This window comes from Propithecus coquereli, unplaced genomic scaffold, assembly GCF_000956105.1.
Source record: "Propithecus coquereli isolate 6110/MARCELLA unplaced genomic scaffold, Pcoq_1.0 Scaffold515, whole genome shotgun sequence".
NCBI lineage: Eukaryota > Metazoa > Chordata > Mammalia > Primates > Indriidae > Propithecus > Propithecus coquereli.
The window spans coordinates 949,547-968,646 of record NW_012151008.1 but is presented as its reverse complement, the minus strand read 5'-3'; the positions used below and the strand labels follow the sequence as shown (position 1 = coordinate 968,646).

Below are 19,100 nucleotides of genomic sequence, written 5' to 3'. Positions count from 1 at the left end.
GTGCAGCGGGGGCCCATCCACTGCAATCTTCACCACGTGGCCGCCCCGGCCTTCCCCTGCCCCGCTCTGCCCCCACCACCGCAGCTCCCGGCTGCGGCCGACCTTGTCCAGGAGGCCGGCGCCCGCGGGCAGCGCCAAGGCCAAGGCGGCGAGAGCGGCGAAGTCGGGGAAGAGCTCGTGCAGCTCCGAGTGCTCGCACGCCAGCTGGGCGCACAGGGCCCTCGGGCCGAGCCGCCCGAGGCTGAACACCACGCGCTTGAAGAGCGCGAAGTCGCCCAGCGCCCGCTGGCGCACCACGGCGGGCGCGAAGCCGCGCAGCAGCACCCGCAGCGCGCCCTCGCCGTGCGCGCCCAGCTCCTCCGGCGCCGGCGGGTAGCGGCGGGGGTCGAAGATCGCCGCGAACGCGGCCACGGCGTCCAGCGAGGGCCCGGGGTAGGAGTCCCGCAGCCCCCGCCGCATGGAGTCCAGGAAAGAGCCCCGGAGCTGCTCCAAGCCCCGGACCGCAGCCTCGGAGTAGCCGAGCAGCTCCACGCCGCGGTAGGTGCAGCGCCCGCTGCCCGTGTCAGGGTCCGAGGATGCCAGTTCCTGCAGGAAGCCCTGGAGGCGGGCCCCACCTGAGCTGCGCTGAGCTTGGAGGGAGGCTGTAGCCGTCATCACCAGGGGCTGCAGCAAGCCCAAGTCCGGCTCTTCTGGCTGCAGGACAAGGGCGAGCTTCTGCACAGAGGGCAGAGCGTCCAGCAGCAGGTGTGTGAAGGCCACAAAGGTGAACTGGCGCAGGGCCAAGGCCAGTGCCCCAGCCGTAGGTGAGGCTGGGGCTGCGGACTCCAGAGTGGGCACCAGGCAAGGCCAGGCTTCAGCCACAGCTTCTATGACAGGCAGCAAGGAGGCCCAGGGCACTGGCCGGGGACCTGCTAAGTCAATAGCTGCAAGGTCCAATGCTGCCCGGAGCTCAGGGACCATATGGGAACTGGGGCCACCATGGAGGCGGAATAGGGCATCCAGTATGCTCTCATATTCACCCAGGTAGGGAGGGGGCTCGGGGTCTGTCCGGCCAGGGAGGCAGTGCAGCTCCGTGAGGAGTGGGCAAGTGGCCCGCAGCTGGGGGCCTACACTCTTCAGGCGGCCACTGGGGAGGCTTGAGCTGAGCCAGGCCAGCTTGGGTGCAGATACGCCAAAGGCCTGCAGGATGTCCAGGAGTTGGCCAGCAGTGGCCTCACCCTCCTGCAGCTCCACACTGCCCAGGAAGGTGGTGGTAGGCTGGCCATCGCAGGGGGACACCGAAGTGGCAAACAGGGCCAGACTGTGGGACTTGGGCCAGTTCCTGGTCTCGTCCAACACCAGCCCCACATACGGGGATGCCTTCAGGCGCTGGCAGGCTTCTGTGTGCAGGACGCTGGCAATGGCCACCTGGGACAGCCAGGGAGAGAAAGAGGACAGAGTTAGTTTGCCCTGGGGGGGCGGGCAGACAGTGCCAGGTGGTGGAAAGAGCACAGGCCTTGGGGTCAAACAGATTTAGGGACTAATCCTGGCTTTGCCAGTTACTGGTGGTGCTACTTTGTGCCAGTCACTTCACCTCTCTGAGCCTCAGTTTTCTCGGCTCTATTTTTTTCTTTTCTTTTTTTGAGAGGGAGTCTTGCTCTGTCACCCACGCTGGAGTACAGTGGCGTCATCATAGCTCACTGCAACCTCAAACTCCTGGGCTCAAGTAATCCTCCTGTCTCAGCCTCTTGAGTAGCTAGGACTACAAGAGCCTGCCACCATGACTGGCTAATTGTTAAATTTTTTGTAGAGAAGAGGTCTCGCTATGTTGCCTAGGCTGGTCTTGAACTCCTGGCTTTAAGCAATTGTCCCCCCTTAACTTCCCAAAGTGCTGGGGTTACAGGTGTGAGCCACCGTGCCCGAAGTGTTCTCAGCTTTGGTACCTGCTTTGAGCTAGCAACTGCCCTAAATCTTCTCAAGGGGTTGTTGTGAATTATAAATAGTAAACTTGCTTTGTGAACCATAAAGAGCTTTAGGAAGGCCAGTTTTTTTCACAGTGTTCTCCTACAGCATCGCCCCAGTCTGCCTTGTTCCTGGGGGTCTCCCTTCATCCTCTCGCTCAGGGACTATCTGATAGTTCACTCCCAACTCTCGACCAGTTACACAAGGTCCCAGCTGTGTGCTCTGTTTGTCTATTTGTCATTTCTCTGTAGGATAAGATCCAATTCCCTCCACCCCCACCCAGGCCCCCAGGACGTACACAGCTAGTACCTAGGACAGAGGTGCAACTTGCATGCCTCCAGGGGCCACGTAGGTGATATTGAACTTGAAGTGGGCCAGGGCTGAGCCAGAGGGAATGGGGAAGACCACGGCAAGTCCGTGCCCTCCTCTCCAGCTCCAGCACATCCTGCCCTGACAGCACGGGGCCCTCACTTTTCAGTAGAAGCCACAAATCTAGACTTTATATGTAATCTGATTTTTGTTTTTTTAGAGATGAGGTCTCACTATGTTGCCCAGGCTGGTCTCAAACTCCTGGCCTCAAGTGATCCTAACCTCCCCAGCCTCCCAAAGTGCTGGGATTACAGGTGAGAGCCACCACACCTAGTCTCTCCTGATTTTTGTTTTTTTTTTGAGACAGAGTCTCACTGTGTTGCCCAGGCTAGAGTGCTGTGGCGTCATCCTAGCTCACAGCAACCTCAAACTCCTGGGCTCAAGCGATCCTCCTGCCTCAGCCTCCTGAGTAGCTGGGACTACAGGCATGCGCTACCATGCCCGGCTAATTTTTTCTATATATTTTTAGTTGTCTGATTAATTTCTTTCTATTTTTAGTAGAGACGGTGTCTTGCTCTTGCTCAGGCTGGTTTCGAACTCCTGAGCTCAAGAAATCTGCCCACCTCGGCCTCCCAAAGAGCTAGGATTACAGGCGTGAGCCACCGCGCCCGGCCTATCCTGATTTTTTAAAGTTGGAAACTAATTTGAGTTTTTCAAAAACACTATGAAAACCAATAAAACACATCTGTGGGCCAAGCAAGGCCCCAGGCGACCAGTTTGCAACCTCTGGCCTAGGTAGTGAGAAGAGCGTTTCTATGTCCCACAAGGACAGGGCCTGGTCTGGCCTCTTCACAGTTGTACCCCCTGCAGCTGGCCTAGCACCAGGCACATAGTGGGCCCTCAATGAAGGTTCTGAAGGGTGAAGGTATGAATGAAATGCCCCGGCTGCTGCCTAGGGGCCTGGCATGCTGGGGCCGTTCCCACATGGCTCTGTGTCTCCTCCCCAAGCCCTCCCCCGTACCTCTGGCTGCCACCCACCTGCATGTCCCTCACCCTCCTGGGGCTGTAGTAATCGCCATGCTCTGTGCCCAGCAGCGCCTGGCACAGGTTGAACCTCTGCAGCTCGAGCAGGGCAGAGCAGCGGTCGTCGGGCACATCCTCCTTGGCCATGCAGTACACAGTGGTCAGCACAGCCACTTTGGCTGGGTCCACCTCCACCTTGACGTCCCTGGAGGTGGGGGTGGTAGCCAGGCCTGGGCAGGCCCCTCCTCCCTCAGCCTGGCCCTCCAAAGGGGACTGGCCCTGGTTGACAGCCAGAGCCTGGCGGTGGGCTCCTGAGGTGACGTGGCGCAGCAGGGCGTGGCGCTGGAAGTTGTCGGTGCCCACCGTGAAGGCGTTCTCAGCCTTGCCATGCTTATTCCGCACCAAGGCCTGGCGGCATTCGAGGCAGAACATCAGCTTCCGCTCATAGTCAAAGTCCAGCCAGGTAAACTCCTGTTTCCAGTGCTCGTTGAAGTAACGCTTGCACTTCTTGTTGGAGTTGGAGGCCTCTCCCGCTGGTTTCTTCCCAGGGGGCACCATTTCTGCTCTTGGGGCAGAGGACTCCCACCCCACACCCAAATGCTCTTAGCCCCCTGCCTCCCCCCCACACACAGGCAGCTCCCTTGACGAAAGAGGGAGCGGGTGGGGAGGCAGGAGGCGGGCAGCCCGTCAGGCTAACGGGGACCATCTATCTAACTTAGCCTGGAAAGTTTATTCCTGCTTCGCCGGCGGGAGACTGGAGACGAAAGAGACAAGGGAGAGGCGTTAGGGGTCCATCGTGGAGGGGGCGGTTTAGGTGGGGCAGTAGGGTTCATGCTGCCCACAGAGCCCTCCCCAGCTAGAGGATATTGGGAGTGGGTGGAGTCATGCAAAGGGCCCTACAGTGTTACCCAAAGCAGAGGAGGTGTGGGAACCCCAGCCCCCTCCGAGGTCTCCTTACACCCAGGACAAGGCATCGATTAGCTTTGACTGCTGAAGCTTCTTAGAACTCAGAGCTGGAAAGACTCCTACCATCTATGCAACCACGTTTTATAGCTGGGGAAATTGAGTCTGGAGACAGATAGTGGTTCTCAGGGCTCATGAGTGATTGGTGGCTGAGCCAGGACTAAAATGTGACATCCTGACTCCCAGCCCAAAGGACGACTGGTCCTTCCAGCGCACAGTCATTGATTTCAAGAGAAGGAAGTCAGCACAAGGCTGAGCTTCGTAAGCCATGGGATTGAGGAACAGGATTTGCTTTCTCTAGAGCGCCCTTCCCTAGACACACAGGTGCACACTCATGCACGCACATGCACGACACTGGTAGTGTTGTTCTGGGAAGGGTGGCCCAGACCGGGGGCTGCTCCAGGGGCCGGGCCCCAGACTGAGGGCAGCTAGCTGGTTGCTTCTACCTTCCTCACTCTACCACCTCCCCAGGCCCGGATGAGCAGTTGAGGACCAGAAGGCCATGTCTAGCCATTGGCCAAAACCTGCCAACTCCACCTCCTAATTGTCTCTCCACCCTGTCCCCTCCTCTCCATGCCTCATGGTAACAGCAGCAGTACTGTTTGGCAAGTGTGAACTGAGTCAGGCCCTGTGCTAGTACTTTACAATGACCATGAGGAGACCAAGGTGGGTGCTATTATCGTCACTTTGGACAGGAGGAAACCGAGGCCCTGTGACTTTAACTGACTTGCCCAAGATTTCAAAAGCAGTAAGTGGCAGAATGAGAGCCCACATCCTCCTGACCCCAGGGGCCACGCTAAGACCCTGGGCTCCACCACCTCTCCCCCAGCTGCCTAGCCTTGGCCCAGTTCAGGCTCTCACCATCTCACCTGTATACTGCAGCTGCCTCTGTCTCTGCCTGGCCACTTCCCCCACTTTCCCCAGCAGCCAGTGACAGCAAGCTCACACACAGATCCAACTGTGTCACTCCCGTGCTTCCACCTCTTCAGCCATAGCCCACTGCCGAAGTCTATGCATCTCACCATGCACCAAAAAGACCATTCCTGGCCTCTGAACACGTCCAGAGCTTCCTGCCACTCCTGTCTGCCTGACCAACCCCAAAGGCTCACCATTCCCGACATACACCACACTGTTGCTTTTGTCCCTGCCTTCATCCCCAGAGCCCAGAATTCCATATCCCTCCTCTTCCCCTGGCTAATTCCCATTCATTCCTTGAGAGCAGCTCAGGCATCCCCTCTGCCACCCTGATCCCCCCAACCTGGGCGGTACCTGTCCTCTGGTCCCACAGTTCCCTGCATATGCGTCTTCGCAATACAGTGTGGGATCCTGTATGTATCTCTGCACTAGGTTCCGGGGAGGCCAAGACCACATTTGTTCATTGCCACATCTCTAAGTCCCTGTACTGGGCTGGGCATTAAGATGCTTCTCAGTACAAGTCAGAAGGAAAGGATTTATTCTGGCTGTATGGAAGAATGTCCTGTTTCTGACACTGTCGATTAGACGATTCTAAGCTCCAAGACAACAGTGACTCTGTCTTGTCCACTTGATGTGTATACCCAGTGCCCTGTGTGGAACTGGCACATAGTGGGTAGGTAAAAAAAACAAGGTAGGTGAGGAGAATTCCAGGGCCGTTCAATATAAGGAAAGGCCCCCCATCCTGCCAGACGCAGGGGAAACTCGTTGGTGCTCTTCCCCGGATTCTGCGTGGCACGTGGTGCTGCTCACACGCCCTCCTTGAAACACTTTTCTCCCTCCCTGGTTTTCCTTCCCTCTGTGGACCTCAGCCACTCCTTGGCCTCTGGAGGTCATCTCCTCCTCTCTTCCCAACCACAAACTGTCCCAAGATTTCAGAATCATCTTTGCAGACCACTCTGAAATACACAACCCCAGCCTGGGCACCACACGGCCCCATGCGGCTGCCTTTCTGGCCTGTCTAGATGGAACTGCAGACAGGATAGAACTCTAGACAGACAACTATGCTCCTCTCCCAGTCATCCCCATCTCCAGAAATGAGACCCATCCTCCTTGCCAGGGATTCTGGCCAGAAACCCACCCTTCTCACCTCTGCTTTCCCCACATCCAGCACCTGGTCCATCCACAGGACCTGTTGATTCCACTCCACAACACGCTTCTAACGTCCCTTCTCTCCACACTGCCGCCTGGTGGCTCTGTCCAGGCCACCTTTATCTTTTGCCTGGACTTATGCAGTTGCTTCTAATGGCACTCTGGGTTTCCACTCCTGCCCACCTTTGAGCCAGAGCAGGCTTTTCAAAACACACTGCTTAAAATCCCTCCACCACCCCTTCCTCTAAGGCCAGTGCCAGAATCCCTTTGAGGTCTGCAAAGTGCCAGGGTTGCTGACCTCTCTGGTGGCCACTCATGTCTCCCTCCCCTTCTAGCAATGCCAGCCTTCTCGCAGTTCCTCCAGAGTGCCAGGTTCCCATCCCTAGGGCCCTTGCATGTGCTGTCCCTTCTTCCAGAATGTTTCCACCTTCCCTCCCAACGCTTTACTTGGCCTATTCCATTTCCCCTCTGGCCTTAGCTTAACCATTCCTTCCTCAGAGGAGGCTTCTCTGATCATCCTTTGCCAGTCCCCTTCTTTTCTGCCACTTCCCCCATTTGTTCCCGCCATTGCAGGCCCTACAGCTTACAAATCTCTGCTTATTTCTGTTAGTCCTGTTGTTTCCTCCCCTCTCTACCCCGCCCCTCATGCAAGTTCCCTGAGGGCAGGAAAGGTAACTAACTTCTTCATGTCTGGACCCCAGAGAGGGGATAGTGCCGGACACCCACCAGGTGCTCCACAAAGTCTGGGCAGTGAGTGACTAAGAGAGAGCAAGGGAGCACCTGTCAGGTGGTTAAACAGCTGGCTTTGGCATCCTTTCCTCCCAAGATCCTGTGATTCTATGGGCGGAGGGCGCAGGACCAAGGTGATACCCTGCTGGAAGTTTGTCAGTTCCCTTCCATTTACCTGGAAGCTGGCTACCCTGCCCCATTCTGTAGAACAAAAGAGTAGGTAGGCAGAGCACTGGCTGGTGGAGATGCTAAACCTGCACTGTCCAAGGCAGCTGCCACTGGCCACATGTGGCTGTTTAAATTAATTTGGATTAAATAAGAATTTTAAAATTCGACTCACGCTAGCCACTTTTCAAGTGCTCAATAGCCACTTGTGGCTAGCGGCTATTGTATTGGATAGCGCAGACAAGAAGACCATTTATATCTTCTCAGAAAGTTCTATTGGACAGAGCTGCTCTAAAAAAACAGGTCAAAATCCATGACACACCCCCACCTCAACCTGGGGAAACCAAGCGGGGTGGGGTGAGGTGTGGATAAAACATGACTATGTAGGTTCAGTTGTGACCAAGGCTGACCAGGAAGGCACACTTGTCTCAGACCCAGGTGGCTCGGGTCTCTCACACCCTGGCCAGCTGGATGGGAGTCCGCAAAACTTGAGGGCCCCTGGGTCGTTGTGTGTTGGTCTGTTCCCCCTCCTCCCTTCCACCTCGGCAGGTGAGCCCCGAACACTATTGATGTGGCCCCAGTATGGGGGTCCACAACCTTCTCCCCAGGCTCCTTTGGGCCCCTTCCTTGGGGACCCCACTAACAGGAGTCCATTCTCTGGGCAGAGTAGGCGCCCCCTCCTCTGGCCGCCCGGGTGAGATGGGGCTCCCCTGCGCCCCCTCACCCATCCTCCCGGGGGCTGGGACGGGGCGGGCTGGGACACTTCCTCTGGGGGGCGCGTGGGGACGGAGCCCCGGGCTGGCTCCGGCAGAGGCACGCGGCCTCCGCCCGCTCCGGGAGGGGGCGCCCCGCCCGGCCCGCGCACCCGCCCCGCCCGCACACACTCACGGAGACACGGGAGCCACCATCTTGGGCGGTGGACGCTCTGGCCGCGGTCTCCTTGGGCTCCACTGAGCGACAGCAGCCACTAGCGGTAACGGGGGCGAAGAGGCGCCAGCAGCCCGCGCGGGCCGGGGTCGCGGGCAGGGCAGGCGGCGCCCGCGGGGCTCACCTGGCCGCGCCCACCTGCTGCGACTCCTGGCCGCTTCGCCCTCAGCCTCCGCCCTCAGCCTCCGCCGCCACCGCGCGCTGCAGCACGAGCGACTCAGGCTAGACCGCAGGAGTTCATTCGGTCCTCACATTCACCCGCGGTTCCTAGAGGCGCTCACAGTCGTGAGAGACAGACAGGGGTGGCGGCTACAGGCGGCCAAGTGCTCTGAGACTTAGGAAGCAGGTGCTTTGGGGTCACCCAGGAGGGGGAGGCAAGCTAACGGTGTGCAGGGCGAGTCAGTTAGGTTTCACAGCGGGATAGGTGACATTTTACCAAGGGCAGGGCATTCCAGGCGGTGGGATGGCAAAGAAAAGATCCTTCGGGAAGTCGAAAGTGCACTGCAGGTTCAAAAAGGTCCAGGTGGAGCTGAAGCTGGAAGGTTTTGCAGGGATGCTGGGAGCTTTGACCTTCTCGCCTAGAGGGGAGACTACTGAGGAGTTCGAGCCCAGCCAGCGTTTTAGTCTAATGAGTTATTTGTAATGGGGAGGACAGCATGGGGAAAAAAGAGAGGGAGGGAGGGAGGTTGGAGCAACCTCTTCCTAGAACCCTCATCTCAGGTGCATAGGCAACGCTTGCCCCTGTCTGGGTTCCCCACAGAGATGAAGAGAAGGGGTGGGTTCCCTGCAGCAGGAATGTGGGGTGTAAGCACCCCGACCCTCCTAGACCTGGAGGCTTGGAGTCCAGAGGCCTGGGATAGAGCTCCAGTTATATTTCACTCCAAGGCCTTGGACTGGACACTTAGCTATGGCCTCAGTTTCCTCATCTGGGAAGTGGGAATTACAGCCAGGCAGGAGGATAGAGCAGGACAGGAATGGGTCTGAGGACCAAATGAGGTGCTGGGTGTGGGGCCATTTGCAGAGAGGGTGGGCCTGCCACTGTGGATCAGGGGGGATGCCAAGGCACTTGCTGACCCAGTCTCCTGTTCCAGGGAGCAGAAAGTCACCTGGAAATGCCTTCCAGCCCCCTCACAATTAGGGACACTGCTCTCCTGCACAAGGCCTAGCGTACACATTGATTTGAGGTCCCAGCAGCCACTGGAGGGGAACTCCTCCTCAGCATCCTTCACACAGCACTGCTCTGTGCCACCCACCGTCTGCCTCTGACATTCACCGCGAACCCTGGCCCCAGGGCCGCTGGGATGCTGCATGAGTCACGGCACATGCACATACACGTGTGGCCCGGCTCCTGGCTACACTCAAATGAAGGGTGACAATGCAGCCTCCACACCTGCCCCAGAATGGCACCATACAGTCTGCCAGGTCTAGAATTCTACACCCCTGAGAGGGTCCAGCGCAGGGTAGGTCTCCTTTGATGGTATTTTGCAGCAGAACAGCCACCCTAAGTGTCTTGGAGCAGTTCCTCCCCAACCTGGCTGGGGTCCACAGCCAGGATCCACGGCTCATTGGACTGCTGCCTCAAGAGGGTGGGTTGTTGGTTCTGGTCAAACAGATGAACAAACCAGACCGAGTCGAGTGCAGGAGAAGAGGCTGACCCCAGGGGTCTGACCAACGCTGAGGCAGGGGCACGCAGCAGGCACCTTATGAAATAACACCACCCTGGCTGCCACCCAACAGAGAGGATCTGGGGAAACCACGTCCTGCTGTTTTGCCACAACTGGAAAAGACACACACACACACACACACAGGGACACACACCCTGAGGCCCATAGGCACCCACAGATAGCGACAGGCACAGACATCAAAGCACATACATACATACATCTGTCCAGCTAGACCTTGTATTCTATTCTACATACACTGATGTGTGCACACATGGAGGCGGTATCCATGCCAAGACAGATACCCACACTGGCGGTGCATGAGCATGCACATATACGCAGATGGGCACGATCAACAAAGACATACTGTACATACACATACCCAGAGGGACAGACGCACATGGACATGCAGACCCCTGCAGATGCCTGTACAGACAGTCTGAAGCAATAGGCCTGCGGCAGCACACACCTTCACAAAGATAGATGAGTGTACACAAAGATACAGAGATACAGAGATAGGTGTGTGCACACACTGCGCTTACAAAATTAAATGCATCCGACTTAAAAGAGCATATAGCCAAACGCAATCTTTCTCTCCCACTCCCTATCCCACTCCCTCTCCCCACCCCGACCCAGAGTCATGGGGCAGAGCGACGGTAGGGTGCATACATGCACACAGCACACCTCAAATAATAATGCTGCCATTTCTATTACAGACAAAACCAAAACTCTGCAAAGAAAATGGCAGTCCAAGAGAGAGCAAGCCAAAGGCAGGGAGTGGGGGTTGACCTGAGACCCACTGTTTGCCCACTCCCCAGTAGGATTCCGACCATCATCCAGCACTCGGGATGTGTTAACGTTCCAGATCCCCCCCAAGCTGGAGGAACCCCAAAGCCTGGTCACAAGACAAACTCTGTCCCCAGCCTCACTGCCTCTAGGCCCTTTCCCACCATGAAGGGTGACGGCAGTCTTCCTCACAAAAGGCTAGGCAACCCCCTGTGTGAGGAGGTGAGCGGGAGACCACAGATAAAGCACGGGCATTCGTGCGGACCTCATGCGGTGGCTGGTTCTCTGGGAGGAGCCCACCCTGATTTCTGTGTGCCTCCCTCTGTCTGCCTCTCTCCCTGCTGCAGCAACAGCTCCCTCTTCAGCCCCTTCAGACTTCTCCCCCTCCCCTGGCCCCTTAGCAGCCCTTGAAGGTGTGATCTGATACAAGGCACCTTGGACTCAGGCTCCCTGGACGCAAATTTGCCCAGATGTGCAACACACCTGATTCCTGCAGGGTGGACCTCCAGCTCCCCAGCCACTCCTTCCCCTCCCTCCACCTCTGTCCTCAGCCACAGTGGGGCTTCCCCATCCAGTCCTGGACTGGGGAAAAGGTACAAGAGTCACCTGGCTACCGGCAGACAACTTTTGGGGGCCAAAAATAGCAGGAAAAGGACAGGGCTGGGGAGAGGGGAGAGGACCACGCTTGGCTAAGCCCACTCCCACTCCCCAGCCCAGGCGTCCTCAGCACTCACTCAAGAGCATTCTCTGCCTTTGGAGGCACCGCAGAGCGCGCAGAGCTAGGAGCAAATGATGAAACCCAGCCAGAGTGACAGAGGGAAGGGGGGATGTGAGGGACAGGAGGGGAGGGCGAGAGGGAGGGACTCCTGGTCCTGCCTGGAAAGCAGCATCGCTACTGTGCCCTGTCTCCTCTTGCCAGGAAGGAGCTGCCCATTCCTTCCCTGGCTTCCCCACACCAGTCACAGGTGGAATGGCCCGGGCATGTCCTTCCCCAAGGGTAGAAGCGTGGAGCAAATATGGAGAACAGGGACCGAGGAGGGTATCAGGGAGCATCCCGCTGACCCCTGCTCCTGGAGTGTCTCTGCCTAGTGCCTCTTACACTGAAGCGAAGGGTTGACTTTGTCCCCAGAGACCTCCAGGGAAGGAGGTGCTGCTGGCCCCTTCTCTGCCGGCCAGAAGATTCTTGCCGCTCTCTTGCCCCAGGGCTTGTTGCTGCAAGCCTTACTCATTCTTTCCTTCCTTGCCATCCATCCGCTTATCTTTACCTGCTTTTGCTGAAGGGGAAACTGAGGCTCAGAGAGGTATTGCCACTTCATCATAGAGTGTTGGCCATGAGGATGGGGGAGGGGAGTCCAGGTGTCACGCCACTCTTAGTCCAGTACCTGGACCCCTAGTGCCAGGAAGGGGGTATGCATCTGATCAGCTAGAACTTCTGACACCGCTCTCTGCCCCACCCCAGCCCCCAGCCCTTCTCGCCTCCATTTGCTCCTTCCCCACCTCCCTTCTTCCTAAAACCTGGCTCTCTACTCACCTGAGCACCTGGTGGCTGGGAAGGGGTGGGCTGGGGGAAGGAGACAGCCGACCCACAGCTGGATCCAGTCTCGCATTCCAAGCCCCCACCCTGTCAGCATCCTGTCTCCACCAGACAATAACCTGTAATCTCCGGAGCAGCCGATACCCCGACCACAAAGAAGGTCTGGGAGGGCTAGCAGCAGCAGCTCCTGAAAACAGGTTTGTTAGGAAGGGGCTCTGGGGGAAAGGAGTTGTTTGTGTGGGGAGAGGAAGGAAACTCAAGCCCAGAGCTAATTAACCCACCCAGAGACACAGACAGAATCTTTGTCTTCTGAGAGGGCAGTGATCTGAACTAAGCCCCCTAATTCTCTACCCAGACAGCCTTGCTCTTCCTGGTGGGTCCCGGGGGAGGGGGGGGTACTGATGGTCAGGGTCATGCCTGAGGGAGGGGATACGATGGTATCCAGGGAGAGCATGGGGCACTTCCATCACCTGCCATCAAAGGAGATTAGCAGCAGGAGTCACTGGTTAGACTGCAAGAACTTCTCAGTGGCCGGGGGAGCACAGTTTCTTTGAAACACGTACCCAAAAGCCTCAGGATGGGTGTGGGAGGGGGTGAATGAGGAGGAACCAGCAACTCAGGGAGATACTGAAGGATGGGGACAGGCTAGAGGGCTTCCGGGCATCCTGATGGGACTGAAATTAATCCATCTGTGGGGAGTGGGGGGTGAGGCACTCATCAAGCCAGTGACTCAGGCGTGACCTGAGCTCAAGGTCTTTGATCTCCAGGGCCCAGAGTGCAGCCAGAGGCTTCCACAGTCAAAGATCAGGAGAGATGGAGGGACTGATTCGAACATGAGTTAGAGGAGGTCTGAGGGTGCAGAGTAGGAGGGCCTCAACCTGCCACTCTGACCACTACCCTCCCTCCCACTGAAAGGCACAGGGACATCTGGTACAGCCACAGCTGTCCCCATAATGTCTACCTTGCATTCCCCACCCAAGGTCCCTCTGGCCATTTCAGCAAGGCAGTCATTAAGTCATTTACCAAAACCCCTTCTCTCCCCTCCGATGGGTGTTCAGTGTCATGTTGCAATGGATGCTGGGGGCAGGGGGTGGGCCACTCTGCACTGATGGCTGGGTTGGTCCTGCCAGAGACAAGGGAGAGACTGGTTGGCTTTAGGAAGCCCTCCCCCCACTGCCTCCCAGCCAGCCTAGGGAGGCAGGACATGGCTGGCATCTTCCCATTTTTCAGTTGAGGACACCAGGGCACTGGGCAGAGGAGTGGCCGTGGGCCCAAGCATTTGTGGAATGCTCTTGCCGGGAAATGGCCTGTCTTCTCTGGGCCATCCTCCTGCCCACTCTAAAACATTAAGGCTCAGTCTCTCCTAATATCTGCTGCTGTCCTCAGCAGGGCGTGGGGGTGGGTGGTGTGAGATAGGATTTAGAGTCAGAAACCTGGAATCCGAACCCAGCTATGTGGCCTTGGGTATGTTACTTCATCTCTCTGAGCACCAGTATCCCAATTTGTAAAGTGAAGACTGATGCCATCATCACTCCCAGGATGGCAGGGGGGAGGGGATGCCGCCCCGGATGTGCAAGTGCTTTGTAGACAGCTCAGCACCTAAGGAGGCGCTCCGCATGGGACTGGGGGTGGGCTGCGGCTCCTTGCCAAGCTGTCCCTCCATGACCTGTGCTGGCCCAGCATCCTCTTCAGAGGTTAGAGCTAGGAGGGTCGAGCCAGCAAACCTTTCTCTCCTTGCAGATGTTGGAGAATCATGCAAAGTTGTTTAGGGGTGTGTGTGTGTGAGCCGATCAACAGGTCATTGAGTTCAGCCTTATTGCGGAGAGGTTCCAGGTGCCTATAATCCCCACCTTGGAGGAGGGGCTGGGGGCTGAGAGATGGCTCAGGACACACTCCTGAAGAATGAATGGGCCTCCTGTGTGGGGGACAGACATGGGAAAGTACCTGGAGGAGGGGACATGAGGAAGCGTGGGGTACCTGCTATTTCCCCATCCCGTGCCACCACGGTACTCCAGGCTCACTCAGGGCTGGGAGTGAGAACTGAAGGAGCCCGGCGTGGCTGAGGAAGGGGGCCTCAGGCATTGGTGAGGAGGCTCAGACAGGAAGAGCAACCCCCACCTCCGTCTCTCCCTCCCACAGACAGCCTCAGGGACGTGGGCAGGAGAGGGTCCCTGCCTCACTGCTTGTGACCGCCTGTCACTGTGGAAGTCTCCAGCTCCACGGGCCCCTAATCAAAGTGACAGCTCGCAGGGAACAAGTGCCCCTCACGGCTGCCACAGGGCTGAGACCTTGTGTCTCAGCATGGCGTAGAGCCTGGACAGCGAGTGTCTAGGAACAAAGGAGTGTGTCAAGGGCTCCTGACATGTAGCCTAAGCCTCCGCGAAGTAGGTGTGCCTCCCTCCACTTTCCCCCAGGGAGCTCCGCTCAGCCGCACCCTAAGGGCTCTCTGCTCTTTGTGGAGAGGGGCGCACTGGCCCAGTCCCCACCATGGGCAAAACTGGAAGAGGCGTTCAGGATGGCTGACAGCCCTGACGTGCCTCCCCTCACCCCACGCCCAGCTCAGGGGCAGTTGCTAGCATCTTCTTGCTGGTTCCATGTCTGCCTCCCCATCTAGATTGTGAGCGCCCAAAGGCAGGCCCCGGGACGACTCACTGGGTATCACGGTGTCCTGCACAGGCGGCACAGGGCTGGAGGGGGAGGTGCTAGACAGACAGACAATGGGATGGACAATGATTTAACAGGGCGGATTTAACAATTTAGACTGGAGCACCCAGCCTCTCCTGGAGACCCCAAACCAACCCAGTGCTGAGGAAGCCAGGTGTGCGGGAGGTTCCCACTCCTCTGGGCAGCCTGTCCCTTGTTCTGGAGCTGTGGTCTTTTCTCCTCACCCGCCACGGGCTCTCTCCACCTTGGCATGGTGGGGTGGGCGAGGGAGGGGCTGTTGCCACAGAGTCCGCTGCCCAGGAAGTAAGGCCTAAAGACCCTGTATTCTGAGGGGAGCAAGGGCTGGACAACGCCCTCGGGCTGCACGCCTGGCCTTCACCACCCAACACGGGCCTCCGGTCCTGCTTCCCTCTCCGCAGGGAAGATAACTGAGCGTTCTGATAACTGAGCTGCCGTCCACACTGAGGCCCCAGCCAGAGGTATCCAGGCCACTGCCCTCCCCCGCGGCCCCCACGTCGTCAGTCACCACATCTTGGCTGTTCTCTACAGAAAAGGTCCAGAATCTGTTTCTCCCTCCCATCCCCCTTTCCGTCTCACGTACCCCCAAGTCTCACCCATCCCCCTCGCCAGAGACGTCTAGAAACACTAACTACTGCTCAAATCACATCAGTGATGCCCATCACCTTCAGAACAAAGGCCAAAGCCAGTCTGGTGGCAAGGCCTTCGCATGTGGTTCTTGCTGTCCCCCCAACTCACCCCAACTCTCCCATGCACCCCGCATGCCCAGAACACACCCAGCAACTGCTCACTGTCCCCGGAGAGCCACGCGCGTTCAGGCCCCGGCATGTTTGCTGTAGGGGCCTGCCTGCCTGGCATTCCTGTCCTCTCCGGTATCCACCGTCACCGTCCCTTCTCTGAGGCCCTCCCTAACTTCTTGTGTCAATTCACCTCTCCCTCCTCTGACTTCTCGAAGCATCCTGTACCGGCCTCTAGGAAGCCTGTTAGTATCTTAGAACGAACTTGTCTCCATGTGTAGTTATTTTGACAGCTCTTTCCTGACAGGCAGATATGACGCCTTTTAAAAACATGACTCCCCCAAACAGCAGCTTGTACGTAGTAGGTTAATAAATATTTGATGAATTAATGAGTGAGTCTTCAGACTCACACATACCCGCTCCAGAAACATCCACCAGTCAGATGTACGCTTGCTCAGAGTCACAGCCTCCGTGTCCAGCCCTAAATGCTTGGATGGAGGAGTTGGTCGTAGCCACCAGGGCATTCCCCACCTTTGCTTAAGCTGTGACCCCTGCCTGGAATGCCCCTTGTCCTGTCACTTATGTTCCAGGCTCAGCTCCCCTTCCTTTAGGAGGACTTTCCTGGTGTCTCCAGGTAGAACTGCCCTTTTGCCTTTGTGCCCCTCAGGGTACGTCCCATGTGGCAGTGAAACACCCCTCTGCTCTTTTCATGTCTGTCTCCACCCAAAACACACACTCAGTCTTAGGGCAGATGCTGAGTGGGGAAACTGGATCTTATTTTTCTCCACCCTCAGGAGGGGAGGAGACAGTGGGTGTCCCACGACCATCACCAAAAGAACAGGCAGCCCGCAAGAGGGTGTCTGAGTTCAGAGCGCAGCCTCTGGCAAAGCTACCGACCTGGGCTGCAAGGTACGTTTCCAGTGGCCGCCCCCAGGAACAGCGTTAAGTTCCTACCCTTCCCACCTCCCCACGCCAGGCCTGGCTATGAACTGTTTCCCCTGCAGCCAGCCGCCCGGGCTGTTCCTATCTCCCCACGGCCCCTCCGTGCCTGTCAGCCACAATCACCCGCATGGATGCACTCACCCATTTCCCCGCAAGTCCGCCTTGCAGCCAGCTGCCCCTTCAGTGCTCACAGCCAAACCTCTGCAAAGTCACCCAGCGAGGGAGAAGCAGAAGTCCTGGCCGGGAGTCCAGCAAAGGGAGAGGGGCCTCCTGCTGTCCCTCAGTGGGAGTGCTGTGCTCCTTGCTGGCCTTGGCCTTCAGAGACCAGAGCAAGAACCGGGCACACCTGAAGGCAAGGCCCTTGTCTGAAAGACTGTCCCTGCCAGGGGCTCCAGACTGGAGAAATGCTACTTAGGAGTCCTGATCCCAAAAGACCCCACAGGGAGAGCCCCCAGAACCAGACCTCCAGATCCTGAGAGATCCCATAGGAGCGTTGTCCAGATGCGAAACAAAACTTGATGGCATCAGGAGAGCGTCAGACCTAAAGACCCCCTTGAGGGCATCTCAGACCCAAAAGACCCCACAGAGGGAGGCCACAGACCCAGAGCGCCTCAGCGGGGCCCAGACAGAGAGATCCTCCCCTGGGATCAAGCCTAGACCAAGTTTGCAGGAGCAGTGCCCCTCCACACTGACCTGGCCCCGAGGGAGTCTTTCCCAAGCTGAGCTGCCGGAGCCGCCTCTGGTGGGCCCGCCCCCCGCAGTGCACCTGGGCCTGGGCTGCAGAGTTCAGCTGGATGTTGCAGACGTCGCAGAGTGTGTACGACGGCCGTTTCCTTTCCCGCTTGGGCTTAGGTGGCTCCGGGGGCCGAGGGGGGCATTCAGCAGCTCCAGATGTGGGGGGCTCCTTCTCACCTGTGGGGGATGGGCTCAGTGGCCGCTTCATACCTGAGCAGAGAGAGAGAGAGAAAGAAATGAAAGACTCGACGGTTGAGAATATGTACAAGGAGCAGAAGGGGCTCGCGTCCTGGAGATGCCTGGGCTCTATATCCCAGCTGAGACTCCCCAGCTTTTGGAGACTCTCCGCCTAAGGATGGCAAAGGGAGCATAACGGGGCCTATTTCAACCAAAGCAGCATGAAAATATGGGAATATCTGGAAGGGCATCAGAAATGTCTACACACTGGAGGCCAAGACACCTGGGTACTCAGAGGGCCACAGAGCAAAGCTCAGAGAGGGAGACTAGGGTCCTGGAGGCAACGTGGGCGCGGAGGGAGAGACACAGCAGGGAAGTGGAGTCACATTTGGGAAGCCAGAGTCCTGTTCTCAGCTCCGTAGAAAGCACTAATAAGCCTGTGACAGGCAGGCATGTGGCGCTTACTGGGGACACGGCAGCTGCTGGCCAGAGACCCAACCTTCCCGTGCCCTGTGCCCAGCAAGGTGACACTCATAAACGGCGGCAGTGTGCAAAGCCATCCCAACTCCTGCCTTGTGCGGCTCCAGATGCCCCTGCTGTCCTGGCCACCGAGGCTGAGGCAACAATTGGTGGTTTGGGTAGAGACCTGGGCCCTGCTGACTGGGTCTGCTGTACACAGCCAGTGCACACGTGCATGTGTGCACACACACACCTGGACCCTCTCGTCACCCCTCCATGCCCCCCATCTTCCACAGACACTCTTTCCTTTCCAACTCACTTCTCTGGAACATTCTCTGTCTGGCTTATCTCCCTCCAACCAATTCCATTCTGAGGCTGCCCAACTCCCTTTCTCACACTGAACTGTGTTAATTTTCACTTCCTTCCTGAATCTGTGTGTGCTTCCTGCCTCTGCTTCAGATGGGGGCTTCCTGAGAGCGGGGTCAGTGTCTCTCCCTCACACCCGGGCAACCCCATGCCTAGGGCCTGGGCGAAGCGTGACAGCCCATCTCTCTGTTACTAACTGAATTGTATCCCCTCCAAAATTCGTATGTTGAAGTCCTCACCCCCAGGACCTCTGAATGTGACTATATTTGGAGATAGGGTCTATATTGAGGTAATTAAGTTAAAATGGGGTCGTATGGGCGGGCCCTAACTCATATGACCAGTTTCCTTACAAGAGGGGGAAACTTGGACACAACAATTACAGAGGGAAGACCATTTACAAGCCAAGGAGAGAGGCCTTGGGAGAAAGCAACCCTGTTGACACCTTGATCTCAGACTTCTAGTCTCCAGAACTCTTGAGAAAATATATTTCTGTTGTTTAAGCCACTGGGACTATGGTACTTTGCTATGGCAGCCAAAGCAGACGAATACATCTCACCAAAAGGCATTTTCTATGTCCGTGGCCCACACTCCCTTTGCAAATCAGACAAGCCAAGTGATGCCATAATGTCCTTGCAAGACCACACATCCAGTGTGCAGCCCACGTGTGAACAAGGAAAATTAATTTCACAGGTCCACGGCCAAGAACCTGCCTGCAGTCCCTGGATGCCACCCCGTTCTCAGTAAGCCACTTGTCATTTTGTGGGCAGTGGTCCCATGTAACATGTGTCAGTTGTTATGTGCATCGGGGCTATGTGTGGATGGGACACAGGGGCACAGCGATGAAGGGCAGGAGCTTTGTGCTGCTTCACGCCTGGGTCCAAATCTCGGATCTGTCGCTGA

At 57.3% G+C, this 19,100-nt stretch overlaps 1 protein-coding gene across 1 annotated transcript in view; it reads right to left on the bottom strand.

Moving 5' to 3' along the window:
- Nucleotides 1-17,406, bottom strand: part of ZNF385C (zinc finger protein 385C) — a 31,925-nt gene extending 14,519 nt beyond the window's left edge. Inside the window, exon 1 of the mRNA XM_012656650.1 lies at nucleotides 17,157-17,406. Coding sequence (XP_012512104.1) covers nucleotides 17,157-17,406 — 250 coding nt within the window. The remainder of the gene's footprint in view (nucleotides 1-17,156) is intronic.
- Between the last annotated feature and the right edge of the window lie 1,694 nt (nucleotides 17,407-19,100).